This window comes from Homalodisca vitripennis, chromosome X (assembly GCF_021130785.1).
Source record: "Homalodisca vitripennis isolate AUS2020 chromosome X, UT_GWSS_2.1, whole genome shotgun sequence".
Classification (NCBI taxonomy): Eukaryota; Metazoa; Arthropoda; class Insecta; order Hemiptera; family Cicadellidae; genus Homalodisca; species Homalodisca vitripennis.
Genome location: NC_060215.1, coordinates 83,266,391 through 83,282,710, shown reverse-complemented (window position 1 = coordinate 83,282,710; position 16,320 = coordinate 83,266,391). Strand labels below are relative to the sequence as shown.

Sequence of the window (16,320 nt, the reverse complement as noted above, 5' to 3'; positions counted from 1 at the left end):
TATTCCTATGCTATATAAGAGGGATAAACAGCACACTAATACACAATTTAAATAGCAAACTTTGTCTCTATGCAAATGATTCGAAGTTGTTCTTTTGTATAACTTGAAAGTATAGGGCAATTTCTGAAAGGTCACAATCTCATTCTAAATGTTTATAAAACTAGTTTTATGCATTTTAAAACTGGAGAAAACACTAAATTACAGGGACCGATAATAACTTATGACATACACAGTAGAGAACAGAAAAATGTCACGTTTCTTAGGCTTATTGGTACACCAACTTTGAAAAATTAAAAAAAAAATTAATTAAAAAAAAAAACCAATTAAAAAAAAAATTAAAATCAATAACAAGTACAATTAAAGTACAAAATTATGTAGTATAACTTATCGTATTTATGAATCCTGAAAGCATAAATTTTCTTACATGTCAAACTTTATATCTTCAAAGTTAGAAGGAATGTTCAAATTTTCTTCTCATTTGAAAAAATTAAATTTTATTTATCCACTAAACACATTCTGTATTGTGAAACAAAACACTAATTGTTCGTTTCACTACACCACTCACATGAAACTAAATATGATATTCTTCTTCTTCATCGAATGCTACCACTACTTTCGTCGAAAAGCATTATAGTTACTTTATAAAGTGGATTTTGCAGCGATGTTTGACCGTTGCTGCAGTGATCATCACCAGTACCTGGGTTAATACATGCTCAATTGTAAATTATACACGTAGGATTGATGGGTAAAAAATAACTAAATATAGGTGTTTCTGAATTTATTTGTACTTATAACACAACATTTGTAATTTCAAAACTGTGTAAAAAATTTATAATATAAAAAAATAATATAAATCAATAGCATTAATCCCAAAACAAAGTGATCCCAGAAATGATTTATATAAATAATTATAATAGGCTAATACATGTGTTAAATTACTGAATAAATAAATAAATCAATGTGTATAAGGTATGTATAAACCAGTTGTTTAACCACACATGACCATGCGGACAAACTCCTCATAGTTAACATTCCCTTGTGAGTCCTCCTGGCCAGACAGTAGTTGTTCTACTTCCTCATCTGTCAACTTCTCTCCTGAAAATAACGTAATATATTACGTAATGGAATGAATCTACTTATTTTGAAGATTAAATTTATTGTTCACACAATAAATCTTAAAACAGTTATAACAATCCAAAGCTTAGCAAAAGGAAACAAAAAATTTGCAAATACACCAATTAGAGCATGCGTAATATACATGGCATCACTTAATCCTTTTAGTGGCAAGAGCTGATGAGATCAGACCGTGGGTATTTCTGAAAAGTGAAAAGAGTCGACTAGATTAGCTTTTAGAATATTTATTATTCTGTTACTAAATATTGGCATATGGCATGGTACGAAGTCTCATTTTATATGTAACACATCAAATAAACATACATTATGTTTGTTCCTATGTACATAAAAAACAATAAAAATATTCATACAAATAAAAATTAAGACCATCAAATTACAATTATTGCATTTCATAATTTCATTCTAATCATTCAAATAAATATTAGAAGTTATAGCCTACTTTCCCCTTACATAATAAAAGTAATCATATCATAATGTCTATTTTTTAAGTTATAAACTATTTAGCTGAAAACTACACAAAAACAAAAAGTTTTTGGCACTTAAGAGAGGCAACCTGTCATAAATTGCTTGGCACTCAAAGGGTTAATACATAACTCTCTGCAAAGTTATTAACCTCCTTGAAGCCAACGGGTGTATATGGCAATCATCAAATCAAATAAAAAAACATCATTCTTTCCATTATTTTAGAGAAAAAAATATATATATATCGTAGAAGCACAATTTTCCATTTACAATATAAGGTGCATAGCACCTATGCTTGAATGAATGAGTCCCATTAATTCAAATAAGTTTCTTAGGGAAATAAGATGTTTAAAAATGTTTGTTGTTCAAGTAAAACGCACAAAAAAACTACCAGAATTAGGAAAAAATTTATAAATATAGATAACGTTCCTAGTGGTCTAAAAGAAAATACATTATAAGGTTTTAAAAGTGACTCAATAAGTAATCATTCTTATAGATGGATGTAGGTAATCAAAAGAGAAGTAAACAGACAGCCAGAAGTAAAACCGACAGACATCTCAGTCAGAATAATGCCTGAGGCATCTGCCCCCTCCCACCAGTCATCCTCCCCTAACTACCATTACCCCGCAACCTTCACCTGCCCCGCTGGCCAACCAACAGCACACGCTCACACACATACACATACTCTCACTCACTCACACATTCACACACCCACACACTACAGCTATACAGCATGCGCTCACACACACCACGTGCTCAGACATGCTCACACACACCATGTGCTCACAGACATGTAGACACGTGCATGCATCACACAAACATAAAAACACGCTTCCATCATGTAATCCAATTTTGAACATTAAACTCTGTAATCAGGTGTTATAATACTTTAAGTATAATCATGACCCACACTTTTTAAACAATTTTTTAATTTATTTCATAAGTTGATAATGTGTATGAAAACATATCCTTCAGAAATTCTGGTAAATTTCTATAAATAATGTGGAAAATGTAAAATGTATTTGTTGTTTAAAAAAGTTCCATTTAGCCTGGGTGTGAATATGGAGGATGTATAATTTCTTGTTGCATAATGTTATGTCAGAAATTGAAATATACTTCTGTAATGTTTAAAAATAAATTATAGAACTACTCTAACAAACAGATGTCTTACATCCAAAACGTTCATTTTCGGTGAACAGCGCCTCCGATGCATAATGCCTGTTTTTTTCTAGTGCTGCTTTAAGTATTGCTTTCTGAGTTACAAACAGAGGATTTAAGATATTTCTGTAACTAGTACCCCACATTATGATCCCCCTTCCTTAGGCAAATGAACATGTGCGAAGTAAGCTATTCTTATTTTTTCTATAGTTGAAAATTCTTGCAGTTGACTAAAAGCATAAATGAGTTTGTAAGTCTACCATTAAGATAGAGAACATGTGCAGATGAATTCATTCTATTGTCAAATAAAACCACTAAATATTTATACTTGTTAACCCTTTCTAAAGATCCACAATGACAAACCAGACTAGTAGAATCATTATACATATGTAGTTAAATTAAATTAATAAGGGTGTCACTGCTGACTCTCAGGGCAATGGGCATACATTTAGACTTAAAATATATTTAAGGAAAGCAAATTTTGATCAAACCATTTTTAATTAGAAATAGATCACTATGCGCTTTTTAGAAAACTTTGTCCCAATTGGACCCCTAAAAAAATAAAGCAGTATCATCTGCACTAAATGAAAGCTTCCCCGAAATTCTAATTTCCCACAGATCTCACATAGACTACAATGCTCTTTGGCCTGGTGAAAAGCCTCAACAGATGGTAACATCAAATAAACGAATGTCTAACTTATAATTGTGCGGTATGAAACTTAATCATACACACAACTAAAAAAATAAATAAAAATTACTTATACCAATATGTATAATATATTACAATAAACTTACCCATCTAGTAAAATAGGCTGCAATTATTCAAAGATTTTACTATATTAGCTACTTATATGGTATCAAAAGATTGTATTTCAAAGCAAAGCTGTTATTATTTATATAGTAATCTATTTTTTTAATTGCTGTTAATATGATTCAAATTTTAAATTCCAAAACTTTAAATACCTACAATAATTTAATAAATCGTATATTAATCAAACAAAACTAAATTGCCAAAACCAACTATCTACAATGAAAACTAAGTAAAAAATTTAGATATATTTATTTAAAACTTCAGGTGCCCTACCTAAGGTTGTAAGCAGATGTCTGAGCTCGGCAGAGGAGATGAAACCATTGCCATCCTTGTCAAAATGGCGAAGACCTTCTATAAAATCATCAGCAGTGTCACTTGAGCGAGCTTTTGAGATAGCCTGGTAGATCGGCAAAAACACCTCAAAACTGATTCTTTCATCTGTTAAAAACCAGTATCATTTATTAATATTAAACTAATTCAACATTTTTTCTGAAAACTGTAAAACTTACATTTAGGATACAGTATTTATTTTTATTATATAAAATTTTAAATAATACTTTTAACATTACACTATAGAATATAAAATAATATACAAATATAAAGGCACAACCTATGTGAAATAATAATTTTTATACTCAAGATTCCACTATCACAACCAACTCTGCTACTGCCTAACAACAAATGGACAGTAGCGCTGAGGCATCAGCATATGCCTAAGAAAATGAGGTTTTACTTCATACCAGTTGAATGCAACAATAACTAATGCAGTCACAAATCAAATATAATTTTTATGCTACATAAAACCTACTAAAGTTGTTGGTGAAAAAGTCTACACTGACAAGTGTTGTAAACAACACAAGTACATCTTATAACCAGATATTACATGATCCACTATAGTGACGTAAAAGGAAATAAGTTATTGAGAGTAATGAAAAATTACAAAAAAGATTTCAATTACAATTAACTTGAGAACAATAATTTTTGTATACTCTGGATCTGTAGTTTTCAATTTCAGTAAAATATCTTGTATTGTTTATTATAAACTCTAAAACTAGTAGTACAGTTTAGTCTCTTATATTGGCTTGGATGGTACTTGAAGAAAGAGCAAAGCTCTAAATCTTCAACTGAGTACGCTGTAACACAGTGACAGCTGAAATCTGCTGTCTATCTGTACCTGAAGAGATGAAACAACATCGAAAAAACAGCTTCACTAGGCGGAGTATCTACTCCTTTGTTCAATGTAAGGTTTCCCAAGGAAGCTAAAGCACATAGCACAGTGGCTGCCAACTAAGTGGTGACAGGGCATAGTTTTTGAAGGGAACAATCCGTTTTAACTCTAAAAGACATACTTATTGTACATCAACTTTCTTAACTCTAGAACTGGTTAGACTCGTAGCAAGTCCTTTGCATGTGTTCCCCTGTTGACAAAAGACTCATGTCAAGTCTTTTGAAAAAGGTATTTTTGCAATCAAATTTATTCACATCTAAATAAGGTTTATGATGTACTCAACATATCATTACACTCAGAAACATACACTGAGTATTTTGGTATAATATACTTAAAGGTTTACATAAACAAATAATTTTATAAAAAATTATAAAAATTTGTAAAAATTCACAGTTAATTATTAACACCAATGATAAACATTTCATATAGTACACAATTTTTTGGCTTCATTATTGAAATTGAATATTATTTCAGAAGTTTGATATTGCTTTGTTTTGTTTTCCCAAAAATGGTTTAGGAATTTGTTTTAGTTCAGTATATTGTTTTAACTGTACTTCTTTCTTTAACAAAACTTTAAAATTCTGTTTCTGTAATGAAAATAAAATAAAAATTACCAATATGTCCATATTATTTGTGATTTTTTTATATACATATATTAAACCATTATATATATATATATATATATATATATATATATATTGGTTTTTTTTACTATTTCTATATAATAAGTTTTAAATAATTAAACTTGGAATAGTTCTAAAAGTTAGTTCAAAGACAAACCTTTTTTCATTCATAAGAAGTATGCCTAAACAATTGCAAAATATTAACATTACGATATAATATGAGAGAACATTAATCATGAATAAAGTAGTACTATACAATATGAAGGAGTAAGTATAAAAACTATAATTTTATCAATTTTTAAAATATAACTTTCATAAATCATAAATGCAAAAAATGACTTGCCAGTATAAACGTTCAACGTTGTTCAATTCTAGGGTTAATGTTAAACAAATATTTATGTTATTGATAAAAAGTTATTCGATTTTGATTTCCCTCTCTTTTCTGTCTTAAGAAAGGTAAACTTTCATTGTCAGGTAGTATGTTTCTTATAAAGCAGTATTTTGATAAAGGAACTTGTAGAAACTAGCTTAACTGATGTGGGAATAACTCTCTGCTATCAGCACTCAGTCTTATCAGTTAGTGATAGGCCAGTGGTCTACTTTTGTGTTTTGTTGAAAATTTGCAGGTTCTAAACCAGTTCGTATACACAAAATCTTTACCATACAATATAGTATCTCAGATTATTTTTAATTGATATTAGGAGAAAAATTGTTTTTAATTTATTTATTTATGTGATTTATTATACATACATTTTGAAAAATATTAATACAAATGGTTAAAAATAAATACCAGTGTGGATACTGTCAAAAAATTGGAAATTTTAAAGCTATATTGTACTTGTATTATAATATTATATAAACACACTGTATCCGACAGAGTTGATAGGCACTGTGTGTGCTTGAGTTTTCTGGCTTCAAGGAAGGCAATGATAACCTCGATGTCAATTTCAATTTTCTTTATTTAGAGTTAGATTAATTTCAGCAATGTTTTAATTTCTATAATAGTAATGGCAATAATTTAAACAGATTTCACTGCAATAAAAAAAATTTTCAAAAAACTGTAGACTAATTAATATTATACTTAAATAATTTATTTGAACAATTAGATTTAATAATATTTGTAGTTTGGTTGAGAGGAGGTGAAGAAGGTGTAAGAATTCCAAGATTGAACATGTGGCTATCGAAGTATAACGAAATCAAAACAACAGACTTGCTATTCTAGTTAATAATCGCATAACAGTACAACCCGCATAAGAAGGTTTTTTTCTCCCAGAGAGTAATTCGATGTACCAGAAGGACCAGCTTGGAGCCATGACAAGTGTTATAGTGGTGTAGATCATGGTTTCTTATAGAGTTTATTCATCTACATGTCTATGGTTTCAAGTATTTACAGAGTTACCACTGTGAGGATTCCTAGGTTGGTGAAAGCTGGTCTGTTAGTCTGTTGAGGGTCAAGATTAGCAAGAATCCTTATGGATTTCTTCTGAAGAACAAGGATTCGGTTCATGTTGTGTGCTGAAGTTCCTTCCCACGCTGTCAAGCCATATCTAAAGATGTGATTCCATCAAGGTTAAGTAAGCTGTCTTGGCTGCAGAGAGTCCACCAATGTAGTTAGTTCTTCGGACGACATATATTCTAGCACTGATTTTTTTGCACAGGTGGTCTATGTACTCTGTCCATGTTAATTTGTTAACAAGTATAAAACCGAAAAATTTTGTATGGGTTTCTATGTCACAAATATATTTGAGGAACAATGTCTTTTTTCTAGCTGAAATTTGGAGATGTGGTTTTAGAAGGGTTAATTGATAGGTTATTGTTCTTTGAGTAAAGGATTGCTTTGCTTAAGACTGATTTTGAGTTAAGGTAGAGGCCTTGAGCTGTGTTGTCGTCTGCATACATGATTGCAGTGGCATTTTCGCTCGCAATTTGCTTGGGGAAGTCGTTAGTGAACAAGATGAAAAGAATCAGGCCTAATACGGAGCCTTGTGGGACTCCTCTTGTCAGCTCATTATTTTTAGATCTGCAGTTTGTTGTTGCTTCATTTGATAAGCTTTTCAGATCCACAACTGGGAAACGTTCTGTTAGGTACCTTTTGAACCATTCTAGGATAGCTGAGTTTCTTATTCCTATTCTATTGAGTTTCTTGAATATCAAGTCATGGCCCAAGCAGTTGAAAGCCTTGCTATAGTCTAGGAAAACAGCAGAATGGTATTGCTCATTTTCTATCTGGTTTAATACAAACTCAATAAGTGCTATTAAAGAAGTAAACGTCGACTTATTCTTCCAAACGCCATGTTGGTAGTCAGTTAAGAGGTTGTAATGAGTAAGGTGTGCCATTAATCTAGCTAGAACTATTTTTTCCAGGATTTTGGAGAAAGTGGAAATGAGAGAGATGGGTCTATAGTTTTTAACATTTTTAATTGGTCTTTTATTGTGTTTGAGGTATAGGTTACTAATTTTTATGGCAAACGGGAATGCTCCTACTTTAAATGATTTATTTATAAGACTAACAAGAGGTGAGATAAGTTCTTTAGAGCAATGCTTTATCATCTTTGAAGCAAACTTGTCTACTCCACTTGATGTTTTAGTTTTGAGGGAGTTTATTGTTGTTTTAACTTTTTTGTACGATGTTGAAGTTAAGGTGAGAGATGTTAGACAGAGGAGTTCCTCTCCACTCAGCGTCGGACCTGGGTCTATTGCGATTTCTCTGTTTTGATCAAGGGTATTTTCGGCTATCTTTGAGAAGAATGTGTTGAAATGCTCAGCCACTTCTTTTGTGCTGTTACTGAGTTTACCATTTATTTCTTGTTCTGTGAGGAGTTTTTCTTCACATTTTCCCTTCATTTCTTTGGTTTTGACTTGCCAAAGTGCCTTAGATTTATTGTCAGCTTATTCTAGGAAATTTGGTATGGAGGACAATTGTAGGTTTCTTAGTTTTATAACATATATCTTCTTTCTGTTAATCATTTCTTCTTTGTCTTCATTTTTATTTGTTAATTCAAATTTGTGCAAAGCTTTTGAAAAATTTTCTTTGAGAGTTTTTGCTTCAGGATCATAGTACTTAGTCTATTCTTTATTAGTGCTGATTTTAGTTTCCTTTAGAGGGCATGTAGAATCCAATGCAATTGAAGGATATTATGAAATGTGTTATAAGAATTTTCAAGATTGGGTGAGGAATGGATGTGCTCCCAGTTTTGTAGATGGGGGTAATCCTTCAGTTTGTTAAGGTTAGTGTTGTATAGGCTTCTTTTTATTATAAATTTTTGTGGAACGTCTTCTTCATGCGTTTTTAGCAGGCACAGCTGTGCAGTGTGATCGGATAGACCAGTATACATAACGTGTCCAGTACTATCTGCGTATGGTATATCTGAGCAAATGCAATCTATCGAAGTAGCTGTGTCATGTGTTATTCCGGTGACCCCTAGAGGATATCTCCAGATATTTTGTGTAGTTAGCTCTTCTTCCAGCATGGTGTTTTAGTATCCTGGACAAGCCTGTCGATATTTATATCACCAATGATTAAAAAAAGTGTTCATGTGCACGTTTTGAAGTTCCAGCGTGTCTGATAGTGATCGAGGGTGAATCTTGTACTTCCAGTTGGTGGTCTGTAGATTCCTGGGATGTAGATATATTTTTTCTTTGTTGTCTGCATGCAAACCATTGCTGTTTCGAAAGTCAATTCCTGGCATAAGCTTGATATGTCAGTAGCTGTAATTACATCAGCAAGGATTTCCCTGGAATATATTCCCACACCTCCTAGTTTATGTTCTTCTCTACTAAAGTCTAAAGTGGGTGATTAGAGAGTAGTCAGAAATTTTTGTAGCTTCTAATTATGTTTTTTCCAGTCCATGTTCAGTCAGGATTCAAATGGTTGGATTTAGTTTAGAATATGGTGTAGTCTGTTCGTATTTTTGGCCAATCCTCTTTTGGTGCATTATTGTTATGTAATAATGGATAAAAACACAGTAACTTCTATTCAACAATAAATAATGTTTTTATTTAGGAAACATTTGGTAATTTGTACTGAATTAGACTGGGGCTTTACTATACTTAACAACAAAATAATTTACCTGTTATACCTTTGACAGTGACTTGTACTTGTTTTTGTTATGCTTTGGAATACTAACATGAGAATATAAAGTTTTTTAGAACTTACATTTTTTTAGGTAAAATAAATTTGGATTTACTAAGAGACACTGATCACAATAATAGGTAATAAAATTGATTGAAAGGAGTGGGACTTAGAATTTAGAATATAATTTAGAAAGAAATCTACCAGAGTAACTGACAATCAGGTTTCATGCTTGGACCATATATTTCTATGGCACTTTGACATGGATTGTGTAAGATCAGACATTACTGACAAACTTCAAGCTATTGGAGTCTGTGGAGATACCCTTCAATGGTCTTGTTACCTTAGTGACAGATTGCAATGCATTTCTGATAATGAGTGATCCATTACCGGTGATTTACAGTGCCAATCAAGGAAGTACTCTTGATTGAACCAATTCTGTTTTTAAATTTACATAAATAATATTTTAAAAGTAGATCTAAGTGAAAAATTATTCTTATTTGCAGATGACTCATTAATATATTTAAAAAGAGAAAGTTGGTTACGTGAGCAAAGGAAAGCCATTAGACCTTATGATACAAAAAAATTATTTCACCAAAACGTTAGATACTTAATATAACCAAAACAAATGTTTACTAATACCCCTGCATCATCACTGATTATAATTTAGGAAATCTAACAATTCATAGCTATGGTGACTACCTTAATAAAAAGTGTTTGTGCAAGAGTATATAGCATATTACTACTTACAAATATCTGGGAGTAATTTTTGATATCATATCAAATATTTAATTAAAAGATTATAACGATTTATTTTTGTTTTTAAAAACAAAAAGCGAGGTTTTGAATGCAAGAGAGGAAAAACTGCCATATGTCCCTTCTTTCCTTTAGAAACACTGCTTGTGGTGGAGCCAGCAAAACAATTTTCATCCCTTGATTTTATCTCAAAAACGTTTGTTAAAAATTAGTTTTCCAAAAGATTTCAATCCCTACAGTTTGTCAGCTCTACATTAAATCCCTCAACCTAAATTTTCATAAATGTTTTCTCAATTTACTCTAATATATATTATAATTACTTAGATCATTCTCTACAACCAACTCCTTTTACATATCAAATATATTGTCTAGGAACATATCTCTGTATAGCGCTTCCAATTTATTCGCTACATTCAGTGGCTATTACATTTAGACATTTGTGAGGCTGAAGCCGTTATCAGTGCCAGGTACAGAGGTTGCAATACTTGACTTTGACCTTTTACTGTTTCTCACCTACCTTCTTCTGCTTGTAATGGCCAATTTTTTCATAGTTGAGAACATTTTTCATATTGCTGTCAAAAATATTTGCAAACCAAATATTAACTATATAAAAATTCAAAGATGCAGTAGATTCAAAATATTAGTTTTTTATTCCATTTAAGATTTGTTTTAAACTCTCTTTCAAAACTCTTTTTTTAAATCTCTTTTCATTTATGCATGGTGGATAGAATAAATCAGCCTACGCATAGGCAGACTGACTTTATTTTACTTAAATACTTGTGTAAATAGTAATGGTTTCAGTTTGTTTTTGCAAAACTTTTCTTTGTAAATTGTTGGAATGGGCTATTCTTCATTCTATCAGATATAAACTTTTTCTTTTATAATTATCTTTAGATAAGTTAACATGTGATGCTATAGCCTTAAATTAACATCGGTTGCACCAACATGAAAGTTAATTTTATATTCCCTCGGGCTACAGTATAACAGACATATACTGTAGAAAGCTACCACTTACCAGTTATTTTTTTCATTTATTTTTTTACCTACCAGGGGATGCACTTGTATTTTTTAGGAAGGATGGGATCAAATTTTGTAATTTAATGTAAGTAGTTTTTCGATTGCAAAAATCTTTGAAGTCACAGCAACAATAATAAAAGTGATACTATTATAGCTAGCATTTATCCCACTCTTGATTCTGATATATTTGTTTTCTTTTAACAAGATCTAACAAGATATAGTAAGCAACGTGTTTTCAAGCAACTAACCTGGAATGTCACAGAACCAGGTGGTGAGAAAATAATGGCTGATGGTATTGGAGGTCAAGTGAATAGATATGCAAACTAGTCTGTTGTTTGACAATGAAATTCTAAAAGTGGACGATTTAAAAGATTATCTAATGCATAAATAGTGTAGTCTAATCTTTGAAATCATTCCAGTACAAGATAATAAAGTGGAAATATTTATTCCAGATATAATAAGAATAAGAAATAAGAATAAGAAATATTTTATTCCAAACTTTGTACAATTTTACAATAAATGAAATGGTGGAAATACTAGCCATCTGAACAAGTAGCGATGGCTAGTGCAAAGAAAACTTAACTATGTGTTTTACAATGACAGTCAGTCTACATAACTATCTTCTTGTGTACCTGGTTGACACCACAGCACTCGCAATCTATGCTTGAAAAAAATAACTTTTTATACAAAAATAATATATACGGTACTTTAAAAAAATAATAAACATAAAATTAAATTAAAGTATTACACCACAGAACTGTTTCATCAACCACTTCTAAGTGAAAAAAGATACTCTATTTTACATACAAATTAAAGTGTGGAAAATAACTCAATCTAATGATACATGTTTCTATCTATTCTATATATAAGAAAATGAAAAAAAAGAATTATACAGATGATTTTAGTAGTGAGGCACGTTTGGAATGAATTGGAATTACATTACATTTTATGAAAACAACCTGCTTAAACTGCAAAGACTTTAGTATGGAGCCAAACAATTATGTATTCACAAACTACTTACTGATTTATTTGGAATCAACATGTCACTGTAAGTTCTTTTTACACTAAGGGCTCATGCATTTATTTTAAAAAACTAATTTGACCCCACCCTTCCCCAATAATACTGCAAGCTTCTTTAATCCTTTAATTATTTTATTTGTATAGGCCTGAAGAAAGGCTATATCATTCTATACCAATCAGACAAATTTGGTTAGTAAACATTATCTTTTATATGTAAGCGTAGTTCAATTTTTGCTACATTTATTTTACAAACATTAGCATCACTCTAAATCATAAATTACCCAGGTATTTATTAAAGAACAAAGAAAATTTCCTTTGTAAAACATAAAATATACTTCATTAATATGGCAGTATAAAAAAGGAACATTGACAAACTTTTTAATTCAATATGTTAACTTTTCAGGCAAAATGTAGGCTGTACTTATTGATAATGTGCAAGCTAAATCTTTTACTTTGGTTACTATCAAAGGAAATTTGGTTTTAAAATATGCAGCAGTGACTGAAAAAGGTTTGCTTAACAAAGGTGAAGTGCTTGAAAAATGTAGGAAATAATTAATAATTTCAAACCAATAAAGAATGGCACAGAATATATCGTTGCGCACTAATTAATTTCATTCCTCCTCCTGGTTGCTAATTTATTTATTGGTAAAAGAAATGTTTTAGTAACCCATGGACCTCTATATTCATCAACTTCACCAATGACATATTTTATCAGATATATTTTTATAATACCCATACTATTCCAAGCTTATACTACAGAACTTCATTATTTTATTCCAGCATCTGATTGATTGAATTTGGAATTAAGAATGTAATTAATTCTTTCCAAAATGTTCAATTCAAACAAACAATAGGGTTATCTATCCAAATTATTGAAAAGTTAAAATGCTCACAATCGTTAAAATTAAGTAACTGATTTATTCAGTAATTTTTATAGAAATTGCCTTCTCTCATGCATGATTATCCCAGCTATGAGTTCATCAAGGATTTTTTCATTTAGATCTTATCTCTAAATGTTCTGAAAAATCAATATTAGCTTTAATATATAAGATTTTATTTTATAAACAGTAAAGTATTTGACTGGTTGAATGTGGGACAAATAAATAGATCATTAGACTGCAGCTATTGGAGCTACTACACACGCTTTATAACATATCAGACAGTGGTGTTAAAAGGTAAATATCAAAAACTTTGTAAATGTTTTCCATGATTTTGAATGAATATTACTGAAATCACTTCAAAAGCTGTGGAATATATTTCAATTTACAAGTTGTAAACTTGTTTGAAAAATGTCTTGAATAATAATTCTATTAAGCAAAAGCGCTTGATCAAAGCTCACATTAAGTGTTACATAAGCTTAGTTTCTGTCTTTTCTAGCCCATCCTTACAAACTGTAATCACTATGTATATCCATCAATATTTGTCATTCAAATTTGTTCAAAACATTGAACATTATATAAGTTATATCATAATCAGGGGTATCAATTTACAAAATCGTGACCATGGAAAGGTATGTTCATTTTTTTTTCCTGAAAACTACAATTTTTTCTGAAAACAATAGTGAAGAAAAAATTCGTCGGCAACGAAAATCAAAGGAGTTACGATTTTTTGAAATCCTCTGAAAACTCTGTTTTTGACAGAACCTCTGGCAATTTTACTGATATGATGACGTTAATCCTGTCAACGATGCCTGCCCGCTGCGCAGTGCTGCGCACTGCTTGCTCTTTTAGAAAAAAAAATTAACTCGAGCTTGCAAAAGTCGAATCCCAGATCACGTGATGCCCCTGATCCTTAACCCTTCAAGTGTTGTTCGACAAAATTTTGTCGGTTATTTTCCATCTTTAATGCAATAATGCCCGAAAGGCATCAATATAATACAATGATATACTTTCCCCCCAGTTTATATGCACCTGTGATAATAACACTTGGCTATAAATGCCCAACCCATGAAAAAAAGTCCATTTTTCATGGTCACGGTATTGTAAATAAATACCTAATCAGGTAACATACATTTTTAATTTAAAAGAAGTGTTGTATTTTGAACTCTCTTAACACAAAAATTTATAGTATAAGGCATTAAAAATCCCCCTCAATGCATGCTTAACAATTTTATTTTAATAAACAAAAACTGTTTACAACTTTCAATCAAATTTTAAAAACTATTAAGAGAACATATTATTGTGTTAACCATGACTACTTTTTCAAATAAGCTTTTTTAATTTTGATTTAGTGAAAAATTTATTTTTCTGTAATAACGAGGTCAAACAAAAAAATCGATCAAACTTTACGCTATATAAATGATAATCCTACCTGGCTTATGTTGATGTGTAAACTTTTTTACATCAGACTCTGTAGGATTCTGACCAAGAGCTCGTAGGGCATCTCCGATTTGGGAAATATGTATCTTGTTATCCCCTCTACTGTCAAACAGCTGAAAGGCTTCAAGGAATTCTGAAATAACATACTTAAAATTATTAAATATCTGAACTGATTTACACCACACAAATACAAATTGACCGATACAATATGACTAATCTAATTATTGAATAAAAAATGTATAATTTAAATTTAGATGGCCTATAAAAACTATTTTAAATGTTTTGCAAATTGCAGTCTATGTGGCCCACACATGGCCTCATTTTAATAGCATACAATAAACACCTGTTTCAAACTATGTAATAAAGCGCTAAATCATTCTAAGAAAGTTAATTTAACTGTACTAGGCTTTCAACTTCTTTACATATGTATACACCAAGTTCTAAAAGTATACTAAGTACTGCAGAATTTTTTTAATTATCAAGTGAATGTCAAAATAGTTTTCAATGCAAAATAAAGTAAATCATATTCTTGTTCTACCTATTCATTCTTTATTTTTTCATTTCGTTTTTCTTTGACCATTGCCACAAATTATAACCAACAACTACCCTATGATTTATTTTATTTTGTATTACAACACTGTGATACCATAAATCTTAGAATAACACATTCTTAGCCTTACTAACCTATTTAGTGTTCTAATAATAAATAAACATTTCATCTATAACTTAAGATATGATTCTGTGAAGTGTTACTAAAGCAATATGCGTGACTAACAATGCAGAATAAACCTAATTACGCTTAGGACTACACATAGCCACAGTAAAAATACGACAATCTATTAAGGGTGGATCCATTAACCTTTATTTTCCCAGCCCTTATTGAGTTACTAATTAATACAGTTATTGTGTCTTGAAATTGAAATAAAGTCATAGTTAATTTCATAATAAATGTCTCACATACCCTCCATAGAAGTCATAACTTTATTGACATTCTCAAACCCATACATTTTGAAGTTAAGCTAACCTAACACTTGAAAAAATCTAGTATATCAGAACAGAGGAACTTTACGGGCAAACACCACAATAATACTGTCAAGAGTGAAGGTACAAGTATGGTACAACCGGCCAGCTAAAGTAAACTTTCATGTCCTAATAAGGAAATCTTGAGTAAGACATTCCATAAAAGTACTTTTGACCTCATTTAAAACAAATCGTTTATTACTCACCAGCCATCTGGTCCTCAGAATAAGAAGCCTGAAACATTTAAACCAGTTAGTTTATCAAAAACACAAGATTTTGGGAAACAATAGATGAATTATTTATTAGTTTAAAATATTTTACTATACAAACATATTTACCATTTTCAGCTATTTCTGCTAGAGTTAAAATAAAATGACAGTTAACGTGGTTGGTTAGGTGTGGCGCAGGTATACCAACAATGTAGATTCCAGATGCAAATTGCCAGAAAAATACTTGTACAATACATAATAAAATCCCTTTACAACCGTTACAACATGTTTACTTCACTTTGACATAAGTTTTCGTTTTTAAGTGCTATATGTAGTGTCACACATATGGAATTAAAATAATAATTTTGGAATTCATCAAGTATCACATATATTTTTCTTTTAGCTTACAAAATAGAATATTACATGTTCTAGTTAGTATTCAATTTATAATAATGAAGGACTTCTAAGCTCGATGGACGTACACATTTTTAA

The 16,320-nt window shown here is 30.6% G+C and overlaps 1 protein-coding gene across 3 annotated transcripts; it reads right to left on the bottom strand.

The window, feature by feature from the left end:
- Positions 1-763: 763 nt before the first annotated feature.
- Positions 764-16,069, bottom strand: LOC124369276 (myosin-2 essential light chain). 3 transcript variants are annotated; one of them, XM_046827192.1, is made up of 5 exons: positions 15,958-16,069; positions 15,826-15,853; positions 14,592-14,732; positions 3,839-4,003; positions 764-1,095 (listed from the first exon to the last, which is right to left on the bottom strand). In XM_046827192.1, the coding sequence occupies exons 1-5, from the start codon at positions 15,958-15,960 to the stop codon at positions 989-991; spliced, it is 444 nt and encodes a 147-aa protein (XP_046683148.1). In that variant the 5' UTR covers positions 15,961-16,069; the 3' UTR covers positions 764-988. The 3 variants fall into 3 exon arrangements, with proteins under 3 accessions (XP_046683148.1, XP_046683146.1, XP_046683145.1); XM_046827190.1 differs by lacking the exon at positions 15,958-16,069 and having other exon boundaries at positions 15,826-15,862; XM_046827189.1 differs by lacking the exons at positions 15,826-15,853; positions 15,958-16,069 and adding an exon at positions 15,561-15,722.
- Between the last annotated feature and the right edge of the window lie 251 nt (positions 16,070-16,320).

Bases quoted from the DNA above. Each gene is read 5' to 3' on its own strand.
- LOC124369276 (XM_046827189.1), bottom strand. From the start codon at position 15,606: ATGTATGGGTTTGAGAATGTCAATAAAGTTATGACTTCTATGGAGG. The intron at 14,733-15,560 runs GTATGTGAGACA...ATGTTATTTCAG, and splicing joins AGTTATGACTTCTATGGAGG to AATTCCTTGAAGCCTTTCAG. The intron at 1,096-3,838 runs GTAGGGCACCTG...CGTTATTTTCAG, and splicing joins ACATCTGCTTACAACCTTAG to GAGAGAAGTTGACAGATGAG.